This window comes from Nilaparvata lugens, chromosome 2 (assembly GCF_014356525.2).
Source record: "Nilaparvata lugens isolate BPH chromosome 2, ASM1435652v1, whole genome shotgun sequence".
Lineage (NCBI taxonomy): Eukaryota > Metazoa > Arthropoda > Insecta > Hemiptera > Delphacidae > Nilaparvata > Nilaparvata lugens.
In genome coordinates, this window is record NC_052505.1 from 80,675,422 (window position 1) to 80,701,173 (window position 25,752).

The 25,752-nt window shown below is 33.9% G+C and overlaps 2 protein-coding genes across 3 annotated transcripts in view; one reads left to right on the forward strand and one right to left on the reverse strand.

Annotated features, from left to right (window-relative positions):
* Positions 1-1,690: 1,690 nt before the first annotated feature.
* LOC111047674 (neuroparsin-A) lies at positions 1,691-8,735 on the reverse strand. 2 transcript variants are annotated; one of them, XM_039421874.1, is made up of 3 exons: positions 8,580-8,735; positions 4,036-4,162; positions 1,691-2,905 (listed from the first exon to the last, which is right to left on the reverse strand). In XM_039421874.1, exons 1-3 carry the CDS (start codon positions 8,601-8,603, stop codon positions 2,775-2,777), a joined length of 282 nt encoding a protein of 93 aa, XP_039277808.1. In that variant the 5' UTR covers positions 8,604-8,735; the 3' UTR covers positions 1,691-2,774. The 2 variants fall into 2 exon arrangements, with proteins under 2 accessions (XP_039277808.1, XP_039277807.1); XM_039421873.1 differs by lacking the exon at positions 8,580-8,735 and adding an exon at positions 6,012-6,286.
* A 3,716-nt stretch (positions 8,736-12,451) lies between these two features.
* The window catches only part of LOC111059388 (membralin), a 176,951-nt gene continuing 163,650 nt past the window's right edge, over positions 12,452-25,752 (forward strand). The window contains exons 1-4 of the mRNA XM_039421875.1: positions 12,452-12,703; positions 14,563-14,883; positions 18,805-19,082; positions 22,275-22,468. Coding sequence (XP_039277809.1) covers positions 14,644-14,883; positions 18,805-19,082; positions 22,275-22,468 — 712 coding nt within the window. The 5' untranslated portion in view covers positions 12,452-12,703; positions 14,563-14,643. The remainder of the gene's footprint in view (positions 12,704-14,562; positions 14,884-18,804; positions 19,083-22,274; positions 22,469-25,752) is intronic.

A 25,752-nucleotide genomic window follows, 5' to 3' on the forward strand; every position in this document is an offset into this window, starting at 1 on the left:
TTATTCTTAAAAACTGTTATTTGTTTTCTCCAAGATCAAGAACTCACTTATGTTAATAAACTCTCAGTTCACGTTTGAATTTGTATCCCATATGATAATTTATCCAGTTCCGTGATACCTAATCTTTCCATCTTATAAAAATATTTCTCAACTATTTTAAAATTAATTTTTTTTTAAATCAAGAATACCGGTATTATAATTTATTCAGCAATATTTAGTTCATTTAATTATATATTTTTATTTTATTTTCAATCACCTATCAAATTTGTTTTTTCAAATGTGAGAATATTGATACTGATGGGCACGCATCATAAAAAATATTGAAACCCTACCTTATAGAAATAGACACGGCCAGATATCTGCGTAATGCATGCAATGAATAATCCACTTGTCTGCTGATTTATTATGAATAATTCTATCTTCAAAGTATATGATATATATAGTGATATCAGAGTATGGAGGAGTTCCTTTTCTTTTCATATTATCCTTAAAATGCAAAATTTTAAAAACCTTGTGTACGGTATACATCGACGCGCAGTTGAAAAAGGAATATCCCTGTAAAATCTCATCGAATTCTATCAACGCGTTTGGCCGTAATCGCGTTACATACAGACAGACAAAAGAAAATCCGAGTTAAAACATAGGACCTCACTACGTTCGGTCAATTATAATATAATAATATATCTATGTCATTTCTATTATAATATATTTACTAATTTGTGATAGAACGTATATAATACGTACTGTATAATTCAACAATTGATAACATTGGTAACCAATTGATATTATTGTAATATCAATTATTCATACTTATCTAATCTCTGGTGTTTTTTCGCAGCCCAAACGTTTCATAAGTTCTCTACAAAGATAAGCGGACCACAGAGGCAGTTCAATGTTTAGTGTTGATGAGATGAAAGTGCAGACGGCCGACAGAAACAATATTGTTGTCAACGATTTTTTCGCTTTCCTTTCATCCTTGAACAATCATGGATTTCTCTTAAAAACGGGCAAAAATCAGTACCAGCTTCTGAGCGTGGACTGCCTGCATATTAGTTGGCTTGTTAGTTGATTAAATAATCTACTTTGTTATGTTTATTTACATTGAAATAAAGATCATGTAAGATTATAATTATATAGGTACATAAAACTCATTTCAATGTTCAATTTGGATTTTTGTAGTACCCCCATCGATACAGATACTTGTAAAATTTTTCTACTGGAAAAAAGTAAATTCGTATGGCTTTTGTTGGTGGCGAGTCCATAGCGGGAAGGTCCCACCGCTTGAATATATAATTTAAGCCGTCAATGGACTTTACGACTGTCATATTTCGGCCGGGACCGACAGTTTTTCTACTAGAAATATATAAACAAAATACGCTGTCAATAATACTGCAATACTATCCATGTCAAATACTCATTGTAAAATTAAAATATTTTGTTCTATATCAATTTTAATTGTGATTTTTCCCTGTGAATTATCCTACTCAATTGATTGACTAATTTTCTAATCAGTGAACGAATTGCATTCAGTAAACTGATTCCTGAAAATATGATTATTATCATGCAGAACAATGACCTCGTACATACATGCATGCAAAACAACTTATATTTTCTCAATGAAAAGGAACGTTTTTATGAAGTCATTGTATATTAATAATAATCTGGTATAAATGTAAATGAAAACTCAACGCTCAGGTGAAGTTTATATATTTGGTTCAATTCAGAACACATCCTACATGAAAAGTTATGCTAAACATCAATTCTTTCCAATAATGTTATTCAGTCAACAACTTGAATTACATTTTACACCATCAAATAAACTTAAACCACGGATAAAATTGGGATTTATTTATTTATTCGTGGATACAATATTACAAATCATATAAAATAATATGATTGGGTAGGAACAACAGGCTTAGCCCAAAACTATTCCATTCCAAAATTTTGATAATGTTACAATGTCCATAAAAATAGGTTATGTTTCTAGTGTGAATAGTTCAAGCTCAATCTTCGTCCAAAAATAAATCTATAAGATGCAACTTTTAAATTTAGAAGAATTAAAACACCAAACGAAAGTAAAATATTACACTTAATTATCACTGCACATTGAATTTATTATTAACAGCTAGAAACAATATAATTATATAGCGAGTTTCAACACAGTCATGAAAAAATAACATACCGTACAACAATAATTATTATGAAGATAGTTTACAAGATTAATATACGAGCGAGGAATTTATTCGGCTTGCATTTTACAAATAAGACATTTCTATTACTGTTCAACTAAATCTAAAACATTGAGAGAGAGGAATTATTGTAAAACTTGACATGAAAACATAAATTTGTAATTTTTTTAACGAACAAAGAAAAAGGTAACTTGAATGAGTTTCAGGACATGTTGTAGAAAGAAAATCAGATTTTCTATGCACTAATTGTATTACTAAGCAAAAATAATTGTAAAATGGAAATTCTCGTTAAGAATAACATTATTGATTCTATAGGCGTCAATTTTCTGTTAAAGCAATTTTCTTCTAGTAGAGTTGGTAGTTCAGGTAGATTGGGAATGTGGTTTGGGTCGATCCAGAATCGAACATGCCAGGTGTGGTGTTATTGCATTTAGCCTAGAATTGGCGTCAATTTTTTGCTAAAGCAATTTTCTCCTGGAAATGTTTGTTTAGGTAAATTGGGAATGTGGTTTAAGTCGGTGGTTCGATCCAGAATAGAGCATGCCAAGTGTGGTGATATTGCGTACAGCCTACATGCAGCTGTTGTCATCGTCGTAGCACATGAAGCCATAAGATATTTTGTTTGCGCATCCTACGCAGATGCCGCATGAATTGCATTCGAGTCCAGTCTCGCAGACAAAGTTGTTGTCGTGTCCTCCGCAGACCTCTCCTGGACCCTGTCATTGCAAAATCATTTTTAGCAATCAATAAAATCTCGGTTACAGCGTACAAAATATATCTCTCAAAAAAAGAATTCGTCACCCGTCCTCTACCCCGACCCTATTGGAAACTGTGGTGTGGAAACTAAAATTTGTGTACCAAACAAAAGTCCTACAAAATTATATAAGCTTTCAGTAAGAAAATGTTCTGATATAAATAAGAAACCCGTCTCCCATTGCAATACATAATAAGAGTAAGTACTCAAACAGTTTGGTAAAAAAGCAATGATATACATACATGAAAAACCCACCTCCCTTATCCCTCCATTATGAGTTTACATTCTCCATGAAACTTTGGAAATGCGCATCAGAGGTGTTTGTTTAATTCATGCGTTCATAGGTGTTTGTTTACTTCTATTTTCTAGATCATAGTAACATTCTCAAACTCAAAGATTGTTTCATATCAGTTCCTTCACTCATACAAGAATGCGAAGAAATACTGAAAACCATGGACAAAGATTCTCTGAAAAGGGCACCATGCCAAAAAATTGTACGTACCGTATGAGAAGTGAGATGAAATTGCGTTGTAATTTATACTTCCATAAAATTGACTGATTTTTTAGACGTTGGAAATCAACACCGAAATAAAATTTGGAAGATATTTTGGGGGAGGGCAAAGACGCTCAATCTTACCCACTTAAAAACTAGGAATGGGAGAGATAGTAAACTTCCAGAAATGAAACTTTCAGTGTTAAACACTCAAACTTTGAGCCAACAAGCGCGCCCTCGCCCTCCCCCAAAATATAGTCCAAATTTTATTTCGATGTTGATTTCCAAAGTCAAAAAATCAGTCAATTTTATGGAAGTATAAATTACAACGCAATTTCATCTCACTTCTCATACGTTACGTACAATTTTTTGGCATGGCGCGCTTTTCAGATAATCTTTGTTCATGGTTTCCAGTATTCCTTAATTAATATTCATTAATTACTTGAGTTTTTTCAAGCTATTTTGTCCAATTTTTTCTATGCAAAACATTCTTCCACGTTATTATCCATCATATTCATCGAATTCAATTCTATTTTATTGTGTATGGAAGTAGCCTACTGTATTTACATTTGAGTAGAACTTTTGAGCAGGTATCTCACCTTGTAGCAAAAACATGTTGACTCTTGTCCTCTTTGGATGACGTAACCTCCGAAGTGGCACTTGACGTCTCCGCATGCATTCACTGCTCTCCTTGATTCCAGTGGCACTTCCCCTCTTTGTTCGTTCCTGCATCACACAATAAAAACCATCAATCAACTCGTTTCATACCCATACAATTCAATCAATCAATCAATTTTTATTCCAATCAACACAATACTAGTAGTTCTGTGAACAGTAGACCTCATCCACAAGTACCTGATTCAAACTATAACTTAGACCTTATGGAAATACAGCAATAGACTGGCTTCTCCACACATCTGTGTAATCACTTGTCAGCTGATTTATGATGAATAATTATTATTCTATAGTCTGATTTTTACTCTAATATTAGCGTATGAAGGAGGCTCCTTTTTCCTTTTATATTATCCTTGAAATGCAAAATTTCCAAAAACCTCGTATATACGTCGACGCGCAATTAAAAAAGGAACATACCTGTCAAATTTCATGAAAATCTATTACCGTGTTTCGCCGTAAATGCGCAACATATAAACATTTAAACATTCAAAAATTTAAACATTAAGAGAAATGCCAAACCGTCGACTTGAATCTTAGACCTCACTTCGCTCGGTCAATAAATTCCCGATTAAATACAAAAAACAGGCTTCATGTCGGGGTGTGCTGAAAAGAAAGAAAGGATGAAGAATACCCAGCCAACTATGGTTACCCATGTAATAGGCAGGTAGAGGGTATAAAAGTAAGGAAAGAAGGGGTGAAGAGGAGAAGAAAAAGGGAAGTATTTGAAGTAGAGGGAATTAGCCCAACTCTGGTTTTCTTGACAAAATTGAAATCTATATCCACGAAATGAAACTCATATAGGGTTTGACCTTCCCGTAAGAAACTCCTCGACAACAAAAACAAGAAAGATTTTAATTTCTTCTCATTCACAGGTCTCGCAATACTCTTTAATCTCCCATTACTCTCTAATCTCCCATTTTTGCATTAATCAAGTACTGTACGTACTGTGAAATGAATTTTGGAATAACATTAAATATTTACTAGCATCAATTCAATATCGACTACAAAAACAAGAAAGTTTTCAATTTTTTCTCATTCACAGGTCTCGCAATACTCTTCAATCACCCATTACTCTCTTAATCTCCCATTTTTCCATTAATCAATCATTAACCGTGATATACCATTAATCATTTTACCGTACCGTAAAATGAATTTTGGAATAACATTCAATTTTTACTAACATCAATTCAATGATGAATAATTACTATTAGAGGCTAACTATTTAAAGCATTGGTAGCCTACATTTAAAATAGTGTAATTGCTCAAAGATTTCAAGCTAGTCTACGAGCTTCCAATTAAAATAGAATAATGGCATAAATACCGGTACCGATTCCTCTAATTTTAATTTCATCAGAGAATTGGGTGAAATGTCGAATTCTTTTATGTCCTAAATCATCAACTAACGTTTATTAAATTTAATACAGCCTCGCTATATTAATAAAACAATATTGAAACTTGCAGTACCCTTTATTATTTGAAATATTTATCATTTAAAATTGAAATAAAATATTATTTGAAATAATAAAGGGTATTTAAAGTTTTAATATTGTTTTATTGATTTATAAAAATAGTCTATTCAAGTGAAGTGTTTTTATAGCATGGCTATATTATAAGATGAAATGGGAAGCTGTAAAAATGAATAAAACAATAAAATATTATGCGGTTCCGTGATGAGAAGTTTTATCGATTGAAGTGAATTTTATTATTTCTTTAATTGATTTTTTTATTAATTTTTAATTGATCAACATGCAATTGCACAGTTTCAAATCATTCATGAAAAATCATTCAAATATAATGTTCAATCATTAATAATGAATCTAGAATTCAATTATATTTCATTTTTAAAATATTGTAGTAGTTAGTAAATTATTCAAATATTTTTTTATAAATGCATAGTTACCATTCTGGTAGTGCCAAAACTATGACGATTGAGCTAAGGAGTGCTGTGAGGAAGAGGGACTGCATGTTATGGCCTCAACACAAAACAATCAAATTACTGTAAAAGTTAACTAAAGTTACTCTAGAAAGGTTTGAAGAGCGTGAGATTCTGACAAAAATGATTTGATATTTATAGTTATATTTTGTTTTGCATCTAAGCTTCAAATCAGTTCTGTTGATTAAATTAATTCTTGGAACTGCACATTTTTTGGTTATGCTCTGATGCTAGAGGCATGAATACTGTTCAATGACTATTAATTAGAAAATTATCATTGAAAAACGAGTTTGATATTAATAAATGAAAATGCAAAACAACTCTTGATAGTTGGGATTTCCCGTATAGTCTGTATGAAGCATTTTTTTTTTTATTTCGAAAAACAATGAAAATTATTCAAACATATATTCAACAAAGCGGATAGCGCTATCTCTTTCTCGCCAGATCATCTTTTAACAATATAGAATGATTAATTAATTATCAAAATATGTCATCTATGAACGTGTAGAAAAGATTTGGTTATCTATATAAATGAAAATTGAGCCATAAATTTTGATATTCAATAACTTATGCGCATGATCAATGTATTATAAATATAAACTCGAAATAATAGTATAATTTCTTATAAAGTTGATTTCATATATTATTAAAACCCATTTAGCCTATAAACTAATTGAGCTATAATGGTTTGACTTTCTGTAATATTTTTCTCAGCTTTGATAATTCCAATAGGTACTTTAAATTAATAGAATATTTTATAATTAATGTTAATATTGAATGCTTGTTAAAAGATTATCGGATATTTTTCAATTAGTAATTGAACAACACCTTGATAGATAAGATTGTAGGCTACCTTGTACAACCATGGGCCTATTAACGCAATCTACTTGGGTACCGTAGTGAACAGTTTTACTTAATGGAAACTATACACAAATATCAGCTACTTCATTGTTCCTTTATCGAATTAATTCGATCGTGAATTTTCATGATTTCGAGGGTAGCGATAATTGACCAAGCTGCAACTCAGTCAAAACTCAATTTGATATCTACTTGTCTTTCGATTTCGAAGCCGCAATTCGCAACTATTCATGTATTGTCTTGAAAAATATTAAAATTATTTACCTAACTGAAAACCTCCGCAAATGTTCTGAATTCGATCAATGTTTCAAGTCCTGCATTATGTCTTATCATAACTCTACCTACAGTATTCATTAATCTAGAAATTTGCAATAATGGTCAAGATCTCTTATAACACTTGAAGCATCTATATTCATCCTACCAACTGATAAATTTGTCAAATAAAATTAGAAGTTTTAATAAATTGAAAATTTATTCGAAAAATGTGCACTGCTCAATGTGGATGTTGATTAATTACAACAGTGAAATACAAAAGATGTGTACAATATCCATAATAAACGCGAGAGTGTGTAGTAATAATGACAAGTGCCGTACATAGGTTCATACCGTACTCTAATATCATGTCTTTGTTTAGAGAGTGAAATATATACCTTCAAAGAATAATGTTCAGTTTCACTATAAAATCGTTCCAGTAGGTTGTTTGGTATAATTTTCACATTCAATATTAATATAATATATTGTGTACGGTACCTAACTATAATTGAGATTACAGTATTAAAATTATCAGCAGAATTTATTATCTTGAAATTGTAGGACCCAAACTGTTTAGGCTGTTTAGGAAATGAAACATTTCATGAAAAACTTCTTTAAGGAAAGTATTTGAGTTTATAAAAGTATTTTAATCGAAATCAACCCCCCCCCCCCAAAAAAAAACTTAACAAAAACTCAGTGAACACGAAAAACATTTTTGTTGAAGAATGATTAGCAAACATAGCTCAAATAGGTACCAATTCTAGATGCCAAGTGGATACATTTAGTATACTTTACAGGAATTCAATTCAGTTTATTTCCAAAAAAACATAATACGCGAATAAGAAATACAATATACAACATATTTTGGAATCCCCCTACTAGACTATCCATCTGTGTGTAGGAGGGAAAATGAATTTTAAATTAGATACGATAACTCACAATATGTATGATAAGAATTTCATAAAATAAATAATTCTAAGAGCAAGCAAACTATGAATATTATTACACTTGGAGTAATAGTCTATACTGGAATATTATTATTATGAAGGGTATTATACTTGGAGGAATAATATTACACTAGTCTTCACAAATACTCTTCAATTTAAGATGTTGAAGCAAATTGAATCGAATCATTCTTCAATGTTATGAGACCGGCGAAACTCCTAGACACTATAATTGTTATCAGTTTATGAATCAACTTGAATTCGATTGAATTATTTTGTCTTTGAATCAGTTTTCTTATTAAAAAAATAATATTAACTCACTTCAACTTAGTTGTTCTATCTCATTGATATTACACACTATTGATAACTTATTATATTCATGGTCATATAACTTCAAATAATTTGTTCTAATCATATCAAGTAAACAGTACCGGCATCAATTAAAATTTGAATTGATTTTTAAATTTCTAATATTTCTTACCTTCGAAATTAGCTTGGCAATCATAGAACGATAATTCAGAGTTGCTTATTATGATCCGAGTGATTTCTTGGGCTCATAAGCACAAATTAGGAAATCAGCTTCAGTTTGAGCCAGGTTACAACTCAACTGACTAGACTCCCTTGAGCCTTCCAGACAGAACTGAACCTAGCGCCGCAGTGCAAGCTGGTTTCTCACAGCTTGGCAGTGTTGTCATTTGAGATGCGTGTCTGAACGGGAAGTGTTCCGGCCGCATTGCAGGATGACTGTCAACGCGCGGTTGCAGGATGATCAGCAGTTGGGGTTTTTCGCTATTTTTCAAGATATCGAGGAATTCTGATTGCAGATTCGTTCTCAGCGACACCAAGTTTAGCCATAAGGTTCAGAATGTCAAAAAACAATTAAAAAAATCAATTTTAAAATCATCATGAAAAAAGTCAGTTTAAGGTCTTGCGGATGTGTTTTTGGAAACGTTTTACTGGTGACGTTCTTAAAAGTTTATAGATTTGGATACTTATGATATATTCAGAAGAGGTGGCAGATAAATTGATGAAATTTCGAGGATACGTTTTCTCGAATTCGATTTTTCAATTACCGTATCAATTTCAGAAAATATTATTCCAGTTTAGAAAAAAACTTTAATCAGGTTATTGGTTCAAAATCAGGTATACTTTATTAGTGAATAGCATATACATCAGACAATTTTATTGATTTCGGGTATTGAATCAAGTATTAAACCTGATAGACTTACCAAACTTGAAAAAGTAATAATTCAATAGCAGCATACTATTATTTATAGACTGAAGGCGGCAAGTATTAAAATGAAAAATGCTTGCACATCAAGCATGGCTTCATAATTACACTCACCTTTGGATGATTATCAATAGAATTTTTAGCTTATTCAGAATTACATTCTATACTCACTGAGCTTATTGAATTTGATTCTATAAGCTTTAATATGATAAGATTCTTTGATCTCTTATAAAGGGAATACTTTATTTATTTATTGGATAGAGTAACAATTACAGTAAAAGATTCATTCCCCACTCTCCTGGAATATAAGAGAGATTTTATTCCACCCAAACCTCAAGGTAGGCCAGTCTGTTGTTTAATTTCAAATGTAAAAAACATGTCGCTCTCCAAAAAACTACTTTTGAGTGAGTGCAGTCCATATATGTATGAGGGTAAGAAACTCACTAGAAAGATGAAAACTGGAGCAAAAGCGAAATAAGCACAGGTTTTATAAGAGTTGTAGTTTTCCTAACAGATAACACATAGAAGTTTTGATTCCTGACTATAGTGAGGTCCACGTTATAATGACAGTGGATAAAGATAGAAAAATAGCGATGCCGATTCTCTGAATTAATTAATTATATTTCTACACTGTCAAAAACATAATTGGCATCGTTGTGGACCTAGAAATGGATAGTACCACCGGCTTTGTCGAATGATATAGACAAGGATATCAAAACCAAAGTTGATCAAATACTGTCATTATAACGTGGACCTCACTATAGGTATGTGGGTACATGCTGAGGCCCGGTTGCACAACAGCCGGTTAAATTTTAACCGTGATTAATTTCACGAGAGCCAATCAGAAAAGGCGTTTTTGAAAAGACAGCTTCTCTGATTGATTCTCGTGGAATTAATCACGGTTAAAATTTAACCGGCTGTTGTGCAACCGGCACTGAGTATTACAGAGATAGAGTGTGATGGTGAATACTTTATTACTGTCTGGAGTTAACCGGGTCAATTTTTCAAGTAGCCCATATGCAAAGATGAGCATAGAAAGAATCATTTTATATTTTCAGTGAGTATAGATTCAATTGATTCTATGCTTATCCTTGTATATAGGCTAGTTGAAAAATTGATCCGGATAGCTCCTTATTTTTTATAGACATCCAGTACAGTAAAGTATTCACCATCACACTAGAATGTAATACATTCTAATACTCACTGGACGATATTTTACTTAAAAAATCAAACCTGTACTGGAAAGAACCTCAACTAACTTCAGGAAAGCTATTTCTGCCGAGCAACGACTACTCACTATAATTTTAATTCTATATTTTTTACAATTATTGGTAATATTTGAGACTAGATTCTTCTTTGTATCGTCTGTGAATCGAACCAACTTACTAGTTTCACACGATAGAATCAAAACAAGATATTGTGTTTCACCAATGTGAAATAATAAACTTTGAGCAACATGAATTGCTCATTTTTCAATTGTTACATTTGAATGAGTTTATCATACTTGTCCTTGAAAAACTGACTTTATAAAACCGTGCCTTGTTCTCTTATTGTGAAACTCTTATTCTTAATTTGTGAGAGGAAAATCAAACCTGCATGATCCAATACTAATAAAAACAAATCATAAATTGAAAAATATATGAATTTTATTGTGGTATCTTAAAATAATTTAATTGGTTGAATGTCTGTTTGAAAGACTGCAAAAGGACGAAAACCACTTCAATTTCCGGCTATTCTAAAAAATAAACTCTCATACACTTAAAATAGGATAATATGTGGTACATTTCATTTTTTTCAATCTCCACATTATTTATGACCAAAATAAATATTAAAACCTACTTCAATATTATTTTTTTAATTGCAATTCCGAGTTTGAATTAATTCGCATTTTTTGCACTTGCTTGCGTCTAATTCTAAGTTTGCATTTATGATTTGAGTGTTATACTATCACCCATACTCCCTTCTTTCCATTGGAGCTTTCTATCATTATTTCTATCTGCTATCAGCTTTCTATCATTCAGGTATTTTTCTCCTACCTATTTAGTACCTATAGGCTAATGTAGGCATTGTTTCTGTTTATCTGTCCTTTATACCAATTATACCTAGTCGACCCTCTAGTAGTTTTTTCTCTCGTTTATTAACATCTATAATTTTATCATAGTTTCTTTAGTTTTTTCAAACCTCTTGTTCTTCTTTCTTCAATAGCATAGGTGTGTTTTACCTTATTTTGTAATTTTATTGATTGTATTTTCCTAATAGGCTCACGATGAGATGGAATTCTTGTGAGCCATTTGATTCTTTTTATTTTTATGTACCCTATACAAATTATTGTGTGTTTTTTGCAATTTTTGTGAGTATAGATGTATATGATTGATGAATAAAGTATGAAGGCGTTGGATGAAGATTTTTCTAGTAGGCTACCTACCTATGTAGGGAGGATAGTCATAATGATGCAAAGAACTGTAAAAAATTAAAGATATAAAGATGCTTGCTGGATATTTAAAAAACTGAATTAAAAAAAAACAGAAAAAGGAGAATGCTATGGGATTTTAACCAAACAATATTATAATTTTAGAGAAAAAACTGGTTAGCGCTGTCTTAAGAGGTTCAATGATGAAACCAACTGAGCAATGCTTGCAATGCTTGCTTGAGCCACGGAATTTGCGTGGAAAATGATTACAAAATTTTCATGAAACATCAATATCAACAAAAAGACAAATAAAGATTTTCAAAATTTAAAAACCGTAGGCCTAGTGTTCTGCAAATTGCAAAAACATGCAGTAATAAGTTATTCAAGTATTTCCACATTATTGCTGTAGTCAGATTTCAGATTCAAACTTCCTGCCTGGGCCAACCACAGCCAGTCTTGCCAGTCTTTGTCAATAATTATTAGGTACGCTATGTGACCTCATCACCTCTATACAATTATCACGTTTTTATATATATTTTCAAATTATAATGATTGAATTCTCCCTAAAAACTATGAGAGGAGTTAAATGATCTTTTTATCTAATAAATATATTTGAGGTCAAATAGGTGATGGCAGGTCAATTCATGCTGTTGGTCAACTCTTATAAAAACATATGATTGTCGTAGTGGAGTTGTCGTATTTTGATTTTGATAATCGAAATGGAATGGAACTGTGGTAAAGTTGTGTAAAGTCTTTTGACATCTAGTTTCAGATGTAACTTAGTTCAAGGCATTTAGTTAACTTAAAAGTTGCATGAATATCGAGTGAGTTCCTGCAAAGTGATTAAGAAGATTATGATAAAGTCTACCAAATTGATAACAGTAACATACAATAGTTGAATTTCGAGTTTTGTATCATTGTATTGCTTGAAAAATATGTTTCTCTGACGATTGGCCTGATATTAGTAAGTTAATACATTTATTAAATTTTTCATTTTGCTTTTTATTAATTTAAAAATGTGATCTCAATATTTTACTCTTTTTTCAACCACTTAATTGTAGAAAGTTGTATAGGATTGAGTCATGTTTTATTAACTAGAGCAGTCGGCCACTCATTTGATATTACGGTAGTCTAATTGATGTCTATCATTGCTTGAAAATATAATTTTATCCCAATTGCATACATTAAAAGCTATTGTTGAACAATGTACCTAATTTTAATTGTTATTAAGTCATGGTGAAAGTAATTCAAAATGTATTGCTCAGTATCAAACATTTATTCTACTGTCTTATCATAACAACTGGTAAGTAGGCACGATATTATCAACGGGGTTTTCCACTATAAATAAAATATTGCATTGTTAATCTCCTATCAAACTTTAGCTTATCATAATATTTTAGTTGATAAGAAGTAATGTTCAGTTACTTGAATTTGTTGTACATTCAGGTGATTCAGGCTGCAAAATTGATTCTTTTAAGCATGTATTAGGCTAAATTTTTAGTTGGAAAATTATACTGCTGTTATCTTAAAACTACTCACAAGTCAAGCATTAAACATTTTTCTGTATTTTAATGTGTAATATCTTTAACTAGATTGAGGTTAGAGTTTAGGTACAAGTTTAGGTTAGGTTTATTTCCATTTGCTGTTTGTTTAGATTTATCTGAAACCAAATCAAGAGAAAAAAAACATATTTTTAGAATCTTAGGTATTATTTGGAAGACACTATTATGCATTTGTTAGGGTTTTGAATTTTATCGTGGGAACATTCCGAGCATAAACAGTTAGCAGTGAATAACACTAAAAAGCCCTTATAGTCCAGTCAAATGGTTCTTTTTTAGAAAACAGCTCCGAAAGAATTTTTCTCGTCGGATTTATATGTATTTTAAAACGCTGAATACAAATATGAAATTTGTTGACACACTAGAGGGCAGCCCCAACTCTAAAAACTCCCAAATGTTGGTAATTTTTCCAATTTCATTTCGAAAACTTCGGTTTCTTTGAGAAAAAGCAATCTCTATAAAAATAATGACCATAAACTTTCCAATAAATTGAGTTGTAGCACAAGATTTAGCTCTTTCTGGTTTTGTAGCTACTGGTCTTCAAAAAAGGGGCATTTTTCAGTTTTTTTTTGAAATTCTGAAATATTACCACTGTATGCAACTTATAAAACTTGGAGTATTATGGAATAATATCAAGTGACCTGGCTGGCTGAGGTCTGGTGTCAGAGTTTTCATGTCGCAACTGATTTATTTCAGGGCCTTTGACATGACTGCATTTTAGTCAGCCGGGACCGACGTTTAACATGTCCATCCTAAAAATTATAAAACATTCTAACACATGAAGAAGTAGTGTAAAAACAAAAAAGTTTTAAAAAAGGGTAACTTACTATGGAATTATTTTTTATTTATTAAAAAATCAAGTAGCCTTATTGAAATACTTTAAAATATATATTATTAATAATTACTATTTTAATATTATATTTTTTAGAATAGAATAGAAAAACTGTTTTATTATTCAAGTTGACACAATACACTAGTCTTTATTCATTTATTTATTGTACAAAATACTAGACTCATAATATGATTATGACATTGAAGGAAAAACTAGGCTGATCCTGTACTATTTCTCTCCAAATATTTTGATAAAAAGTTGATGTTGTCTAAAGATTGAGGTTATAATTCACACTTTATAAAAAACATAAATTTACGCCAGTCTGAAATATGATCTATTTATAGTAGTACTTAATATTTCATTATATTTTGATTGAAACTGCTGTATTTTGTTTTGGCAATGAAATCTAATAGCATTAATTTCTTATTGCAGAAAGTAGTCCAACGATGCGATATTGGCATTCAGGCGTGCATCAGATAAACAAGACACGTGAAGACAGCTGGTTGGCGTGAAATGCCTGTGGAAGTGGGGGCGGCTGGTGGGGTGGGGGCGGAAAATGGCGGAGGCGGCCAACAACACACCAATCGTGCCCGCAACAACAACAACAATAATAACAACAACAACAACGCGAATCCGCTGATAAATGTGCGCGACCGCCTCTTTCATGCACTCTTCTTCAAGGCGGCACTCGCCTACGCTCGCACCTTCCCGCGGCCTGTGCGACGGTTCATCGAGTTTGCACTTCTCATCAAGGTATTATTATTTATGAAAACACTGGGATTTTGTCAGATATACCACTAATTTATTGTAGAATTACATATTTTGTTTCAACACCAATGGTGTCATCTTCAGTGTGTGGTCGCATCTTTGGATCACCGCAGCCCCCGGGCTTAGGTGATTGGCGCCCTGGGCAAATGTTCTACTGGCGCCCCCCTTATTACCACAATGTAAAAGCAAATAATCCATGCTACTTATATCTTATGAAGTGAATAACAAGAGATAACAAGATCACGTCTTTCAAACACAAAACTGTAGACCTCATTCTACAGACGATTCAAAGCGAAAAATCCTCTCTTAGCAAAATAGACTGCTTAGAAAAATATTCAGCTACTTCAAGATTTGAGAAAGTAAACTTCCTCATACATTTTGAAGTGCAGACATTCATATTCAAATTCACTTCTAATGGCATTATGGTAGGAGGCATAGTTTGTTCGCAGCTTATGGTATGGCTTCTTTCTGGGATCTTTTTTGAACAAGAGCAGAGAGTATGGTATTTAAATGTTATCAGTTAAATTTTCATAAGATAATAGTTCATAAGATATCAGCTTATAATTCTCATGTCTCTTACTATTTAGGCCTACATTTTACATTTCCGGTAGCCTGTATTATATTTACATGTTCTGTTCTATGTATTTTTGAAAATCTTGTGTCAGATATTTTGATCCTCTAAACTATTTTCATCATCATCTCTTATTTGCGCCCTTAAAAATTTGGCGCCCTGGACAAATGCCCAGTCTGCCCATTTATAGCCCGGGGCCTGGATCACCGTTGCTGTTGAAACATGTGTGTAACTTTACAATAAATTAGTGATATTTCTGACAACATCCCAGTTTTTTCATTAAGGATAGATATCACAACATATCTCCAATAACAGTATCTGAAGGTATTGTTTGTTGTTCAAGTCAAATTTGAATCAAAAACCTGCATTGTCACTTTGCAACTCAGGGAAGTCTGTTTCAATTATATTTAGCCTACTTTGCTCAACGGCTAGAATAACATCATAAAAAATCATAATCCCTTCAAAATCATTATAAGAGCTTGAAATGAACCGTTCAACTTGGAAAAAATTCTTTAATGGGTTCAATTCAGTTTGAAATGTAGTATTTGAAAATTATATCAGTTAAATGGCGGCCATCAGCAGCAATACCCTGATGTAGGGTATTTTTAAAGTTTTAAAACGCATTTTGGCACACTGCGATTGGTAAGGCCTGGATCTCTTCTCTGATTCGCTCCTTTAGCTCTTCCAAGGTGTGTGGGCGATGTTTAAAAACTTTATTTGTGAGGTAAACCCATAGAAAAAATAGCATATGCTCAAATTGGGTGATCGTGCCGGCCACCTCAAGTCCACCCTTAGTGAGATAAGCCGTCCTGGGAACATTTTCTCAACACTTTCATTGAAATGCACCCTGTCTGGGTTGTAGATTCATCCTGCAAAAACCATATTTCTCCCAAGTCATGTTCCTCGGCAAGTTCTTCCAATTTAGGGCGCAGAAACGTTTGTAACAATGTCACATAACGCTGGGAGTGACATTTATTTATTTATTTATCACATTGTGTACACATACTTAACATGAGGAAAGGCACAACAGGCTCATGCCCAAAACTGTCCCATTTCCAATTTATACTATATACTGTCCAAATCAAAAAGTTGGTTATGTCACTCTCACTTTTCAAAATACAATTTACGCTCTTCAATACTCAGATAAACGAGCAAATTTTGAATCAAATAGATACTATTAGAGTCTAGAATCGAAAAATCTAAAACAGTAACTTGATAATTATTATTCAAAAAGTCTAAATCTTGAATGAAACTAGAAATTTTTAAGCTAAAAACTTCACTTCATGGCAACATTGACGGTGATGTTGCCATTATCAAAAACAATGGCCATCATGCTCACCTCATTTAAGCATATGCGATCGTTTTCAAACACACCTTGAAAGAACTAAAGGAGCGAATCAGAGAGGAGATACAGGCCTTACCAATCGCAGTGTGCCAAAATGCATTTAAAACTTCAAAAGTACGCTACATCAGTGTATTGCTGATGATGGTCACCATTTCTTTTTCTTCTTCTTTGCCTCTCCCCAGTGTGCCTTTAAAGCGTTGGGGTAGCCTCAGTCCATTTCTTCCATGATTCCCTATCCATTGCTATTCTCTTCATCTCTGGAACATCTTTCCTCTTCTCCGTCCTATCTTCTCAATCCGATCCTCATATGTGGGACCTTGAACTTCCCATTTCTCTCCTTCCTTGCACTCTCACATTAACATACTGTTTTGTTTTGCAATTATCTCCCATTCGCTGTACATGTCCATACCAGCCCAACTGTCTCATTTCTATCCTTTTACTGACATCTCTCATTCCTACTTCTTTTCTTATTCTAGTATTCCTGGTCGCCATTTAACTGATATGATTTTCAAAAAATGACAATAAAAACTACATATCAAACTGAATTGAACCCATTAAAGAAGTTTTTCCAAGTTGATAGGTTCATTACCTATAAACCCTTCTAAACTCGTCAATCGGCTCTGTCCCACCTTGTATTAAAAAAATTGCATGGTTGCCTGTAAAGTCGGTATACGGGCGAAAGTTTTACGTGACAACGACTTTGAGTGGTAAAATAATTTTAATGTGAATATTCATTCGTATAGTAGGAAGAAGGATGAAATAATAACTCACAATGAGAGTGAGTGAGAGGCACGCGTCCCTTCCACTCGGGCATGGTTAGCCCGCGCCCACCTAAGAGCGAGAGAGACAGCCATTGACTTGACATTTTGAATTAGTGGCGCAGTCGCAGGAGATTGCTTGCGGCGCTTGCGCAGGTTGACTGCTCCGTTTCACTCTCTCTCCAGGTGAATGCCTTCGGGTTGGTGCGGCATTGCTCGCCACTGCTCCTATTCGTGCTCTTTCCAGACGACCGTGAACCGAAACGAACGCTCTCACTCGCTCTCATTGTGAGCGCATAACGTGGGAACGTAACGCAGTTTCTTGAAGTGTCTCCCGGCAAACCAATTTATAAGACGTTATCACGTCAAAAAAAAACACTTACTTTTTATGGTGGAATGAGGAATGCATTTCACTCCTGAGGAGGAGCTTTATTAGCCTCGGCTCCAGGCATCCGCAAGATCAGCCTCAGCCTCGGTACCTCCTCAGTAATGAAGCTTTATGATGAAACTCCCCCTCAGGAGTGAAATGCATTCTTCATTTCCCATAAAAGTAAGTGTTTTTTTCAAATATTTACAAAGTAACACAGTGTCAAAACTACAACAAAGTTATTATATAGTGTTTCGTCATGGGAAACAACATTAACTTTTCATCTCATTTCCCCATTTTTAGGTTGGATTGTACCTCTAAGACTCAAGTTGAATCCAAAAGTCAAACATGTTCAACATCTACAAACTTTGGAGTAGGGTCTAGTGTATAGTGGATTCAAGTTTCTTCTCTTATAAACTTGACTTCAAGTTTGCAAAATACATTCATTTCATACAAAACTTGAATTCAAATGAACTTAACTAATGTAAACGGCCCTTTAGGTCTCGTTATATAAGTTAGAAAGGAATCAGTAATGAAAGCTGAATGTTGATGAAAGATACAACAGGAACATACATCTTTAAAACATAAATTATACACTATAAAGTATTTAAAATACCTTTTAATTTTATCTTATCAGAACACATGATGTAATTATTGTTATGCAAGTTACAATCAATGTCTATTTGTAGGTAATTGTATATTGTATACTCTGGTAATTATATTGCACAAATATGTATTTGTTGATTTTTGGCCATAAATTCAATTCAATTCATGAAAGGTTACTAATAAAATGTATCAGTTATTCAATAAGTAAATAAAATTTACTAATACATTTATTACTAACAACATTAGATTTGGTTGGCAGGCAATGGTAACGTTCTTCGTACTGATCTACATCCACGTGGTCTTCTCGCGTTCACCGACCACGTGTCTGGAACACGTGCGAGACACGTGGCCACGTGACGGCATCCTCAGAGTGGAGATCTTGCGACCGGGAGGCGGCGCCGGGACAGGGACGGAGGCGGCAACAGCTGCCCTTGCAACGCCAGGGGCGGGAGCCAACGATATGCCGCCTCCTGAGCCCGGAAAGCGAAAAGCCAACGACTACATCAACGCTTACTTTGGCTTGTTCAATGTGGACAGGTAGGCTACACATTTACGGAAGATTATCTAAAATTATCAATTTACAATTAGAAGATATCCGATCAGAGCTGGAAATATACCATTTGAATGAAAAAGTAACAGGATACCGAATTCAACGTAAGGAACTTAATATAAAAAGAATGTCTGCAGAAAGGTTTCCCCTACAGATATAAAATTATAGACTAGGACGCAGAAGATCATTTGGAAGGCCACGTAAAAAATGTCAGTAGCTGCTTGTTATCTATAAAATGTAAATCCTTATAACTTACTTGAATTCAAATAACTTTAACCTGTTTGTAAGTCGGAACAGGCAATAGCCTAATTCTTGCACGTAAGATGATGATGTTGACCAATTTACAAAAAAATATCAGCTTTGAAAGAAGCAGGAAAGCATTGGAATCCGAGGTAAAGTACTTGAATGGTTCAAATCCTATCTACAAGGTCGTACACAAACTGTTAAGATTGGGTAGCATTTCAGCAATATAACTACAGTTCAATATGGTATAGTGGCGTGGGGCGGTGCCTCGGCCGCTGTACTTGAGCCTCTGGCTATCACGCAGAGAGCGCTTATAAAAATTATTCTAAATAAACCAATCAGATATTCGTCATACCAGCTCTTTTCCGATTTCCGGGTCCTGGATATCTGCCAGCTTTACTTGAAATCCATCCTCACATTTATAAAAACAAATAAAACCAATATCTTTACAAACTTACAACATGATTATCAAACCAGACACCGAATAAATTACGGATATAACTTTCCCAGATCAACTTAACGTCACTGAACAGTAATCCCTTTCTACTTGCCCATTTGATTTATCGAAACCTCCCACAAACAATCATAGATGCAGAAGAACTTGATGCTGCCGCCTACAAAAAGAGAGTAGGTTTTGGCTCCGATCAATCGGCCGGGTGGCCGCCGCGGCGCTGCTGGAATCGCCATATAGGTGACACAAAGCAATTGGCACATATCATCCACAAACCTCACTGGATTGTGATTCTGTGTTTCAAGCCCTTCATGCCTCAACCGAGTTTCTTTTATTTATTATAATTATTATTATTTATCTTCTGCTTTTAGATTCTACTTTCTATTTAATGTTGTAAATCGTTAGTTCAGATAGCTCACCAGAAGATGAAGTATTCTGAGTCGGGTACTTGTGCTACGTAAATCGTCGTTAATACAGTCTGACTATTTAACATATTTTTTATAGACTAAACTTGAATTAATATAAGTTATTGATTGTAGTTTTTACACTATTGTTACCTATATAGATTAGGTACTCTTTCCCCGCGCACGGATCAGCAGTCCATGCGGGCAAATAATTATTCCATGATTATTCTATTTTACTTTGTACAGTGTTTTATTGGAATAAAGAAAATTGAATTGTATTCGAAGTACCTCAGGGAACAGTGCTTGGACCTATACTGTAATGAATATTTGCTAATGAACTGCGTTCCTTGAACATCAGAGGAGAGAAACATTCCATTACTAATTAAGTTTCGTTTCAGAATTAGGTTTTTTTGTCCTTCAAAAATAATTCTTTAATATGTGAATATTCTAATTTTAGTGATAATAATTTGAAATTTTTCTGTTTCTTGAAGCATCTTAATTTAAAAATCTACTTTGTGAAAATAATTAAGAACTGAAAATTTTGTGAAGTGAACAACTATAAATAAAACTTAACCTATTTCGGACTATAGGGGTATTCACAATGTTGGAGTTAGCTGGCTAAGTCTGTGTTAATTCAATGCTATAGTAGTACGTTAGAAAAAATTAACAGACGAGATAGCAGATAGCGCAGGTTTGAGTCCGCTAACTCTGTTAAAACGGCGGCCATATTTGTTTTGGTCATATTTGGTAGCAAAAGTGAGGTTATAAACTTTGAGTTACACAAATTATTCGCTTGGAACGTTATTGCAGTTAGCTTATAGCAGTTGGGTTTAGATGGGGCGTTCACAATCCAGAGTTAGCATATAGCACTTCTTCTTCTTGTGGTTCCTATCCGTTTCGGATGTTGGCAACCAGCATGGCAAGCCTAATTTTGTCCACAGCCATGCGGAAGAGTTCAGCTGATGTTTTTCCCGTCCACTTTCTAAGGTCCACTTTCTTCTCCTTCCAGGACCTCTTTTTCCATCGATTTTTCCTTGGACGATTGTCTGTAGTAAAAAGTACCTGGAGTCGTTCCTCATGATGTGGCCCAGATATTGCAGTTTCCGGATCTTGATAGTGTTCATAATTTCCCTTTGTTTATTCATTCTTCTAAGTACCTCTTCATTAGTGGCACATTCAGTCCATGATATCCTTAGCATTCTTCGATAAAGTCGCATTTCAAAGGCTTCTATTCTCTTGGATATGTTTTCATTGAGTGTCCAAGATTCTGCTCCATACAAGAACACAGAAAAGATGTAACATCTCAGAAGTCTCACATCTCTCAAAAATATGTTTTCATTGAGTGTCTAAGATTCTGCTCCATACAAGAAAACAGAAAAGATGTAACATCTCAGAAGTCTCACCTTCATTTCAAGAGTAAGATCATGGCTTCTGAAGAGTTTGCTCATTTTGTTAAAGGCGGCTGCGGCTTTGGCAATTCGTGATTTGATTTCTTAAGTTGTATCCCAGTTCTCATTTATGTATGTTCCCAGGTATGTGGTGTGTTTAACCATAGAGAAACGATAGCATAAGTAGATATCCCATGGTATAGGGCGTTTATGTCTCAACTTTTACTGTTATCCCAAGCCCATAGTTCACGTAGTTCTTTCCCATGCAGCTGTGTGACGCTGGTAATCTCTCAAATTGTGCCTTTCATACACTCTCACCCCAACAAAACAGTAAAAATTCACAATTATCGACAGTAATCGGCTTGAGATAACAGTAAAAGTTGCGACATAAATTCCCTATTCCATGGGATATCTACTTACGCTATTGTTTCCCTATGGTTTAACTCTCTCTATTGGCTGATCGTTGATGAATAGCTGGATGTTGTCAATCTTAAAAATATAGCACTTTAGCTGGCTAAAACAACATTGTGAATACCCCTTTTGTGTTACCTTGTCTAAATTTGAGAGAGGAATAGCTTATTTTTTCTCTCCCTATCATTTTTGATGATGTACTTGTTGTATGAATCAATTAATAATAAATTATTATTTCAATTTTTTCTCTTACTTTATTTGCAATTTCATTGCTTGTTGCAGGTTTGTGTTCATAGAGCCTTCATCGGTGGATCAGGTGGATACGGCTGTGATTCCTGCCGATAACAGCACGCAGGAGTCTGTGAGCAACAACAGTAATAGTGACGTCACTAAGCAACCAACCAACATACCCACTGAAGAAAGCAATCCTGTTCCTGAACCATCGAAAAGCGAAGTTCTAAGCAATAGCACTCTAGGTAAACTTACAGCTCGGTTTCAATTATTGATTTCAAACTCCTCTGCTTTCTAACCAATTGGACAACTATAGTGGGGTCCACTTCATAATTAATTTATTTATTTTCACATTTAACATTACACACATCAAATGCATGATTAGAAAAGGATCAACAGGCCTAGCCCAAAACTCGGTTTCAATTATTGATTTCAAACTCCTCCGTTTTCTAGCCAATTGGACAACTATAGTGAGGTCCACTTCATAATTTATTTATTTATTTGTTACATTTAACAATACACACATTAAATACATGATTAGAAAAGGATCAACAGGCCTAGCCCAAAACTCGGTTTCAATTATTGATTTCAAACTCCTCTGCTTTCTAGCCAATTGGACAACTATAGTGGGGTCCACTTCATAATTAATTTATTTATTTTCACATTTAACATTACACACATCAAATACATGATTAGAAAAGGATCAACAGGCCTAGCCCAAAACTGTTCCACTTCATAATTAATTTATTTATTTTCACATTTAACATTACACACATCAAATACATGATTAGAAAAGGATCAACAGGCCTAGCCCAAAACTGTTCCTTTTCCGAATTTTGATATTAGTAAGCCAATGTCTAAAAGGTAGGTTATGTTGCTTCACTTTGAATCAAATTCTGAGTAATAATGGCTGAGTTTGATCAACATTGATTTTGCTTTCCTTGCCTATCATTCGACAAAGCAGGTAGCGGTATCCTTTTCTAGCTCCGCCACGTTGCCAGATTGTTTTTTAATGATGTAAAAATAAAAATAATAGCATCTTATTGCCAAGAAACAAACAAATCATGAACATATCACAGTCTACAGTGGTCATAACAGAGTGGTAATTGATTAGTTTGAATAACGTCATATGACAATATAATAATTAACAGAATATTTTGATCTCAATTATGATAATTAATTATTCAATCATTGAAATATACAGGGTGTTTCAGAAGTAGTGTCGAACATTTTAGGGTATTGTTCCTAGATGATAGGAGATTACAAAATGTCGTATTTGGAGTGTCCAAAACTGTAATATAAACTATTATTATAATTAATTATTCAATCATTGAAATATACAGGGTGTTTCAGAAGTAGTGTCGAACATTTTAGGGTATTGTTCCTAGATGATAGGAGACTACAAATGTCGTATTTGGAGTGTCCAAAACTTAGCGGTTATCCTTATAGCTGCCATTTTGTTTTTTCACTTAGGAATTTTTATCTCAAGAACGAAATGTTGTATTGATCTGAAATTTGGCATGAATATGACATGCTATGAACATGACTTCATGCTATGAAGACTCAACTTTAAAAAAGTTTTTAGGATAACCGCTGAGTTTTGGACACTTCAAATACGACATTTGTAGTCTCCTATCATCTAGGAACAATACCCTAAAATGTTCGACACTACTTCTGAAACACTCTGTATATAAGATAAGATATAATTGATTATTTAAAACGAGATTGAACAGTCAATATCAAATCAGAATTCCGGTATCAGCTATCCCTGTATAGAAGGCAGAGAATCGGTAACGCTGGTCTTCTATCTTTCTCCTTTGCCATTATAATGTGGACCTCACCCTAGAGATTCTAAAACTAGAGTTTCTAAACACATGATCAAGTGTTGTAATACAGCGAGTGGAACAGTAGATATAGAGTAATAATAACTGTTGATAGATTGTGTACTCCTCGGCTTTTCAACCGATTGGAGAACTAGTGTAACCATAGAGAAACAATAGCATAAGTAGATATCTCATGGTATAGGGCGTTTATGTCGCAACTTTTACTGTTATCTCAAGCCTATAGTCCACGTAGTTCTTTCCCGAGAAGCTTTATGACGCTGGTAGTCTCTCATATTGTGCCATTCATACACTCTTACCCAGTCAAAACAGTAAAAATAGTCGACAGTAATCGGCTTGAGATAACAGTAAAAGTTGCGACATAAACGCCCTATACCATGGGATATCTACTTACGCTATTGTTTCTCTATGGTGTAACTAAAACTAGAGATTCAAAACACATGAGGAAGTGTTATAATATGGTGAGTGTAACAGTAGACATAGAGTGTCTACGAGGTATGTTTTTATAATAAGTGTACTAAGGCTCTCACGGCCAAAGTGCCTTTACATTTCGAATTTTGGCTACTCTGTCGTGTTGCCTCATTCTCCCCGCCTTGGGGTAACCGCATATTGAAATGAGTAATTTTTTATTTGGCGGAGTTAGGACATTCAAGTCCTCTATACCACTCAACCTCGTCAGAGGTTGAGGTACAGGTCGAGATCGAGCAGAGGTACCTCAATGTAACACAAATACATTCCGTGTTATGGGCGCCTGCACCCAACATATGTTCTTGACGAGGTAACGATAAGCCGCGTGGTAAACCTCTAATTCGACCTCCTCACCATGTGACCACCTATGACATGAAATGTATTTGTGTAACATGGAGATACTTCTATCTCTACCTATCTCTATCTCAGGGTTGTGTGGCAGAGAGGACCTAGAGTCATAACTCTGCCCTTAAAAAGGTAATTCAATTCTACCTCCTCACTATGCGGCTACCTTTCGGAGACTGGTTAGAGATCATTTTACAACAACATATATTTTGTGAGATATGTCATTCAATCACCCGCCAAACTCTTCCAAAACTTCTACAACTGCTCTTTCACCTCCTCTCCGCTAAAAACCCTTTTTCAATCCATGTGCAGCTTCAGAAAGGTGAAGTCTTAGTAATCTAAAAGTTCTAAGCTAGGGAATGCGTGAGACTATCCTTTTTCATTATTAATGAAGAGTGTGATGTTCCACTTGATGATGTTGATGCTGTTGCGGGAGTCCTGTCCCACAAGATGTAAATTATCAATCGATAAACTAAATAATAAAGTGAATAATTAATTCCAACTGAAGGTTTCCTCTATCAAATGTGAAACATACTGTAATGTCGCGAATTCCGCTACAGTCTGGAGATTGAATTATGTTCTCTCTCAAAATATGTTGTGTCGACAATTATCAACGTATTTCATTTTAACAGATCACGTTTGGCAGGGGAGGAATCAGGCATCATGTCTTGAGTAGCCAAAATTGGATAACTGAAACTCTTTAACCGTGAGAGCCTATGTACACTTATTTTATGAACGTGTATTTTTTTAGTAGAGAAGAATCGAGGAAGTTTTTGTTGATTTTTTATCCTTTTATTAACATACAAATCAATGCAAAGATTTGTAAAAAACACAAATTATGAAAAAAAACACATATTACTCAAATTTATTCCTTT

What these genes read in the sequence shown, in the direction of transcription:
- LOC111047674 (XM_039421873.1), bottom strand. Translation starts at nt 6,076, where the DNA reads ATGCAGTCCCTCTTCCTCACAGCACTCCTTAGCTCAATCGTCATAGTT. An exon ending in GTTTTGGCACTACCAGAATG is followed by an intron (nt 4,163 to 6,011) that starts GTAACTATGCAT and finishes TGTGTGATGCAG; the next exon opens with GAACGAACAAAGAGGGGAAG. An exon ending in CAACATGTTTTTGCTACAAG is followed by an intron (nt 2,906 to 4,035) that starts GTGAGATACCTG and finishes TTGCAATGACAG; the next exon opens with GGTCCAGGAGAGGTCTGCGG.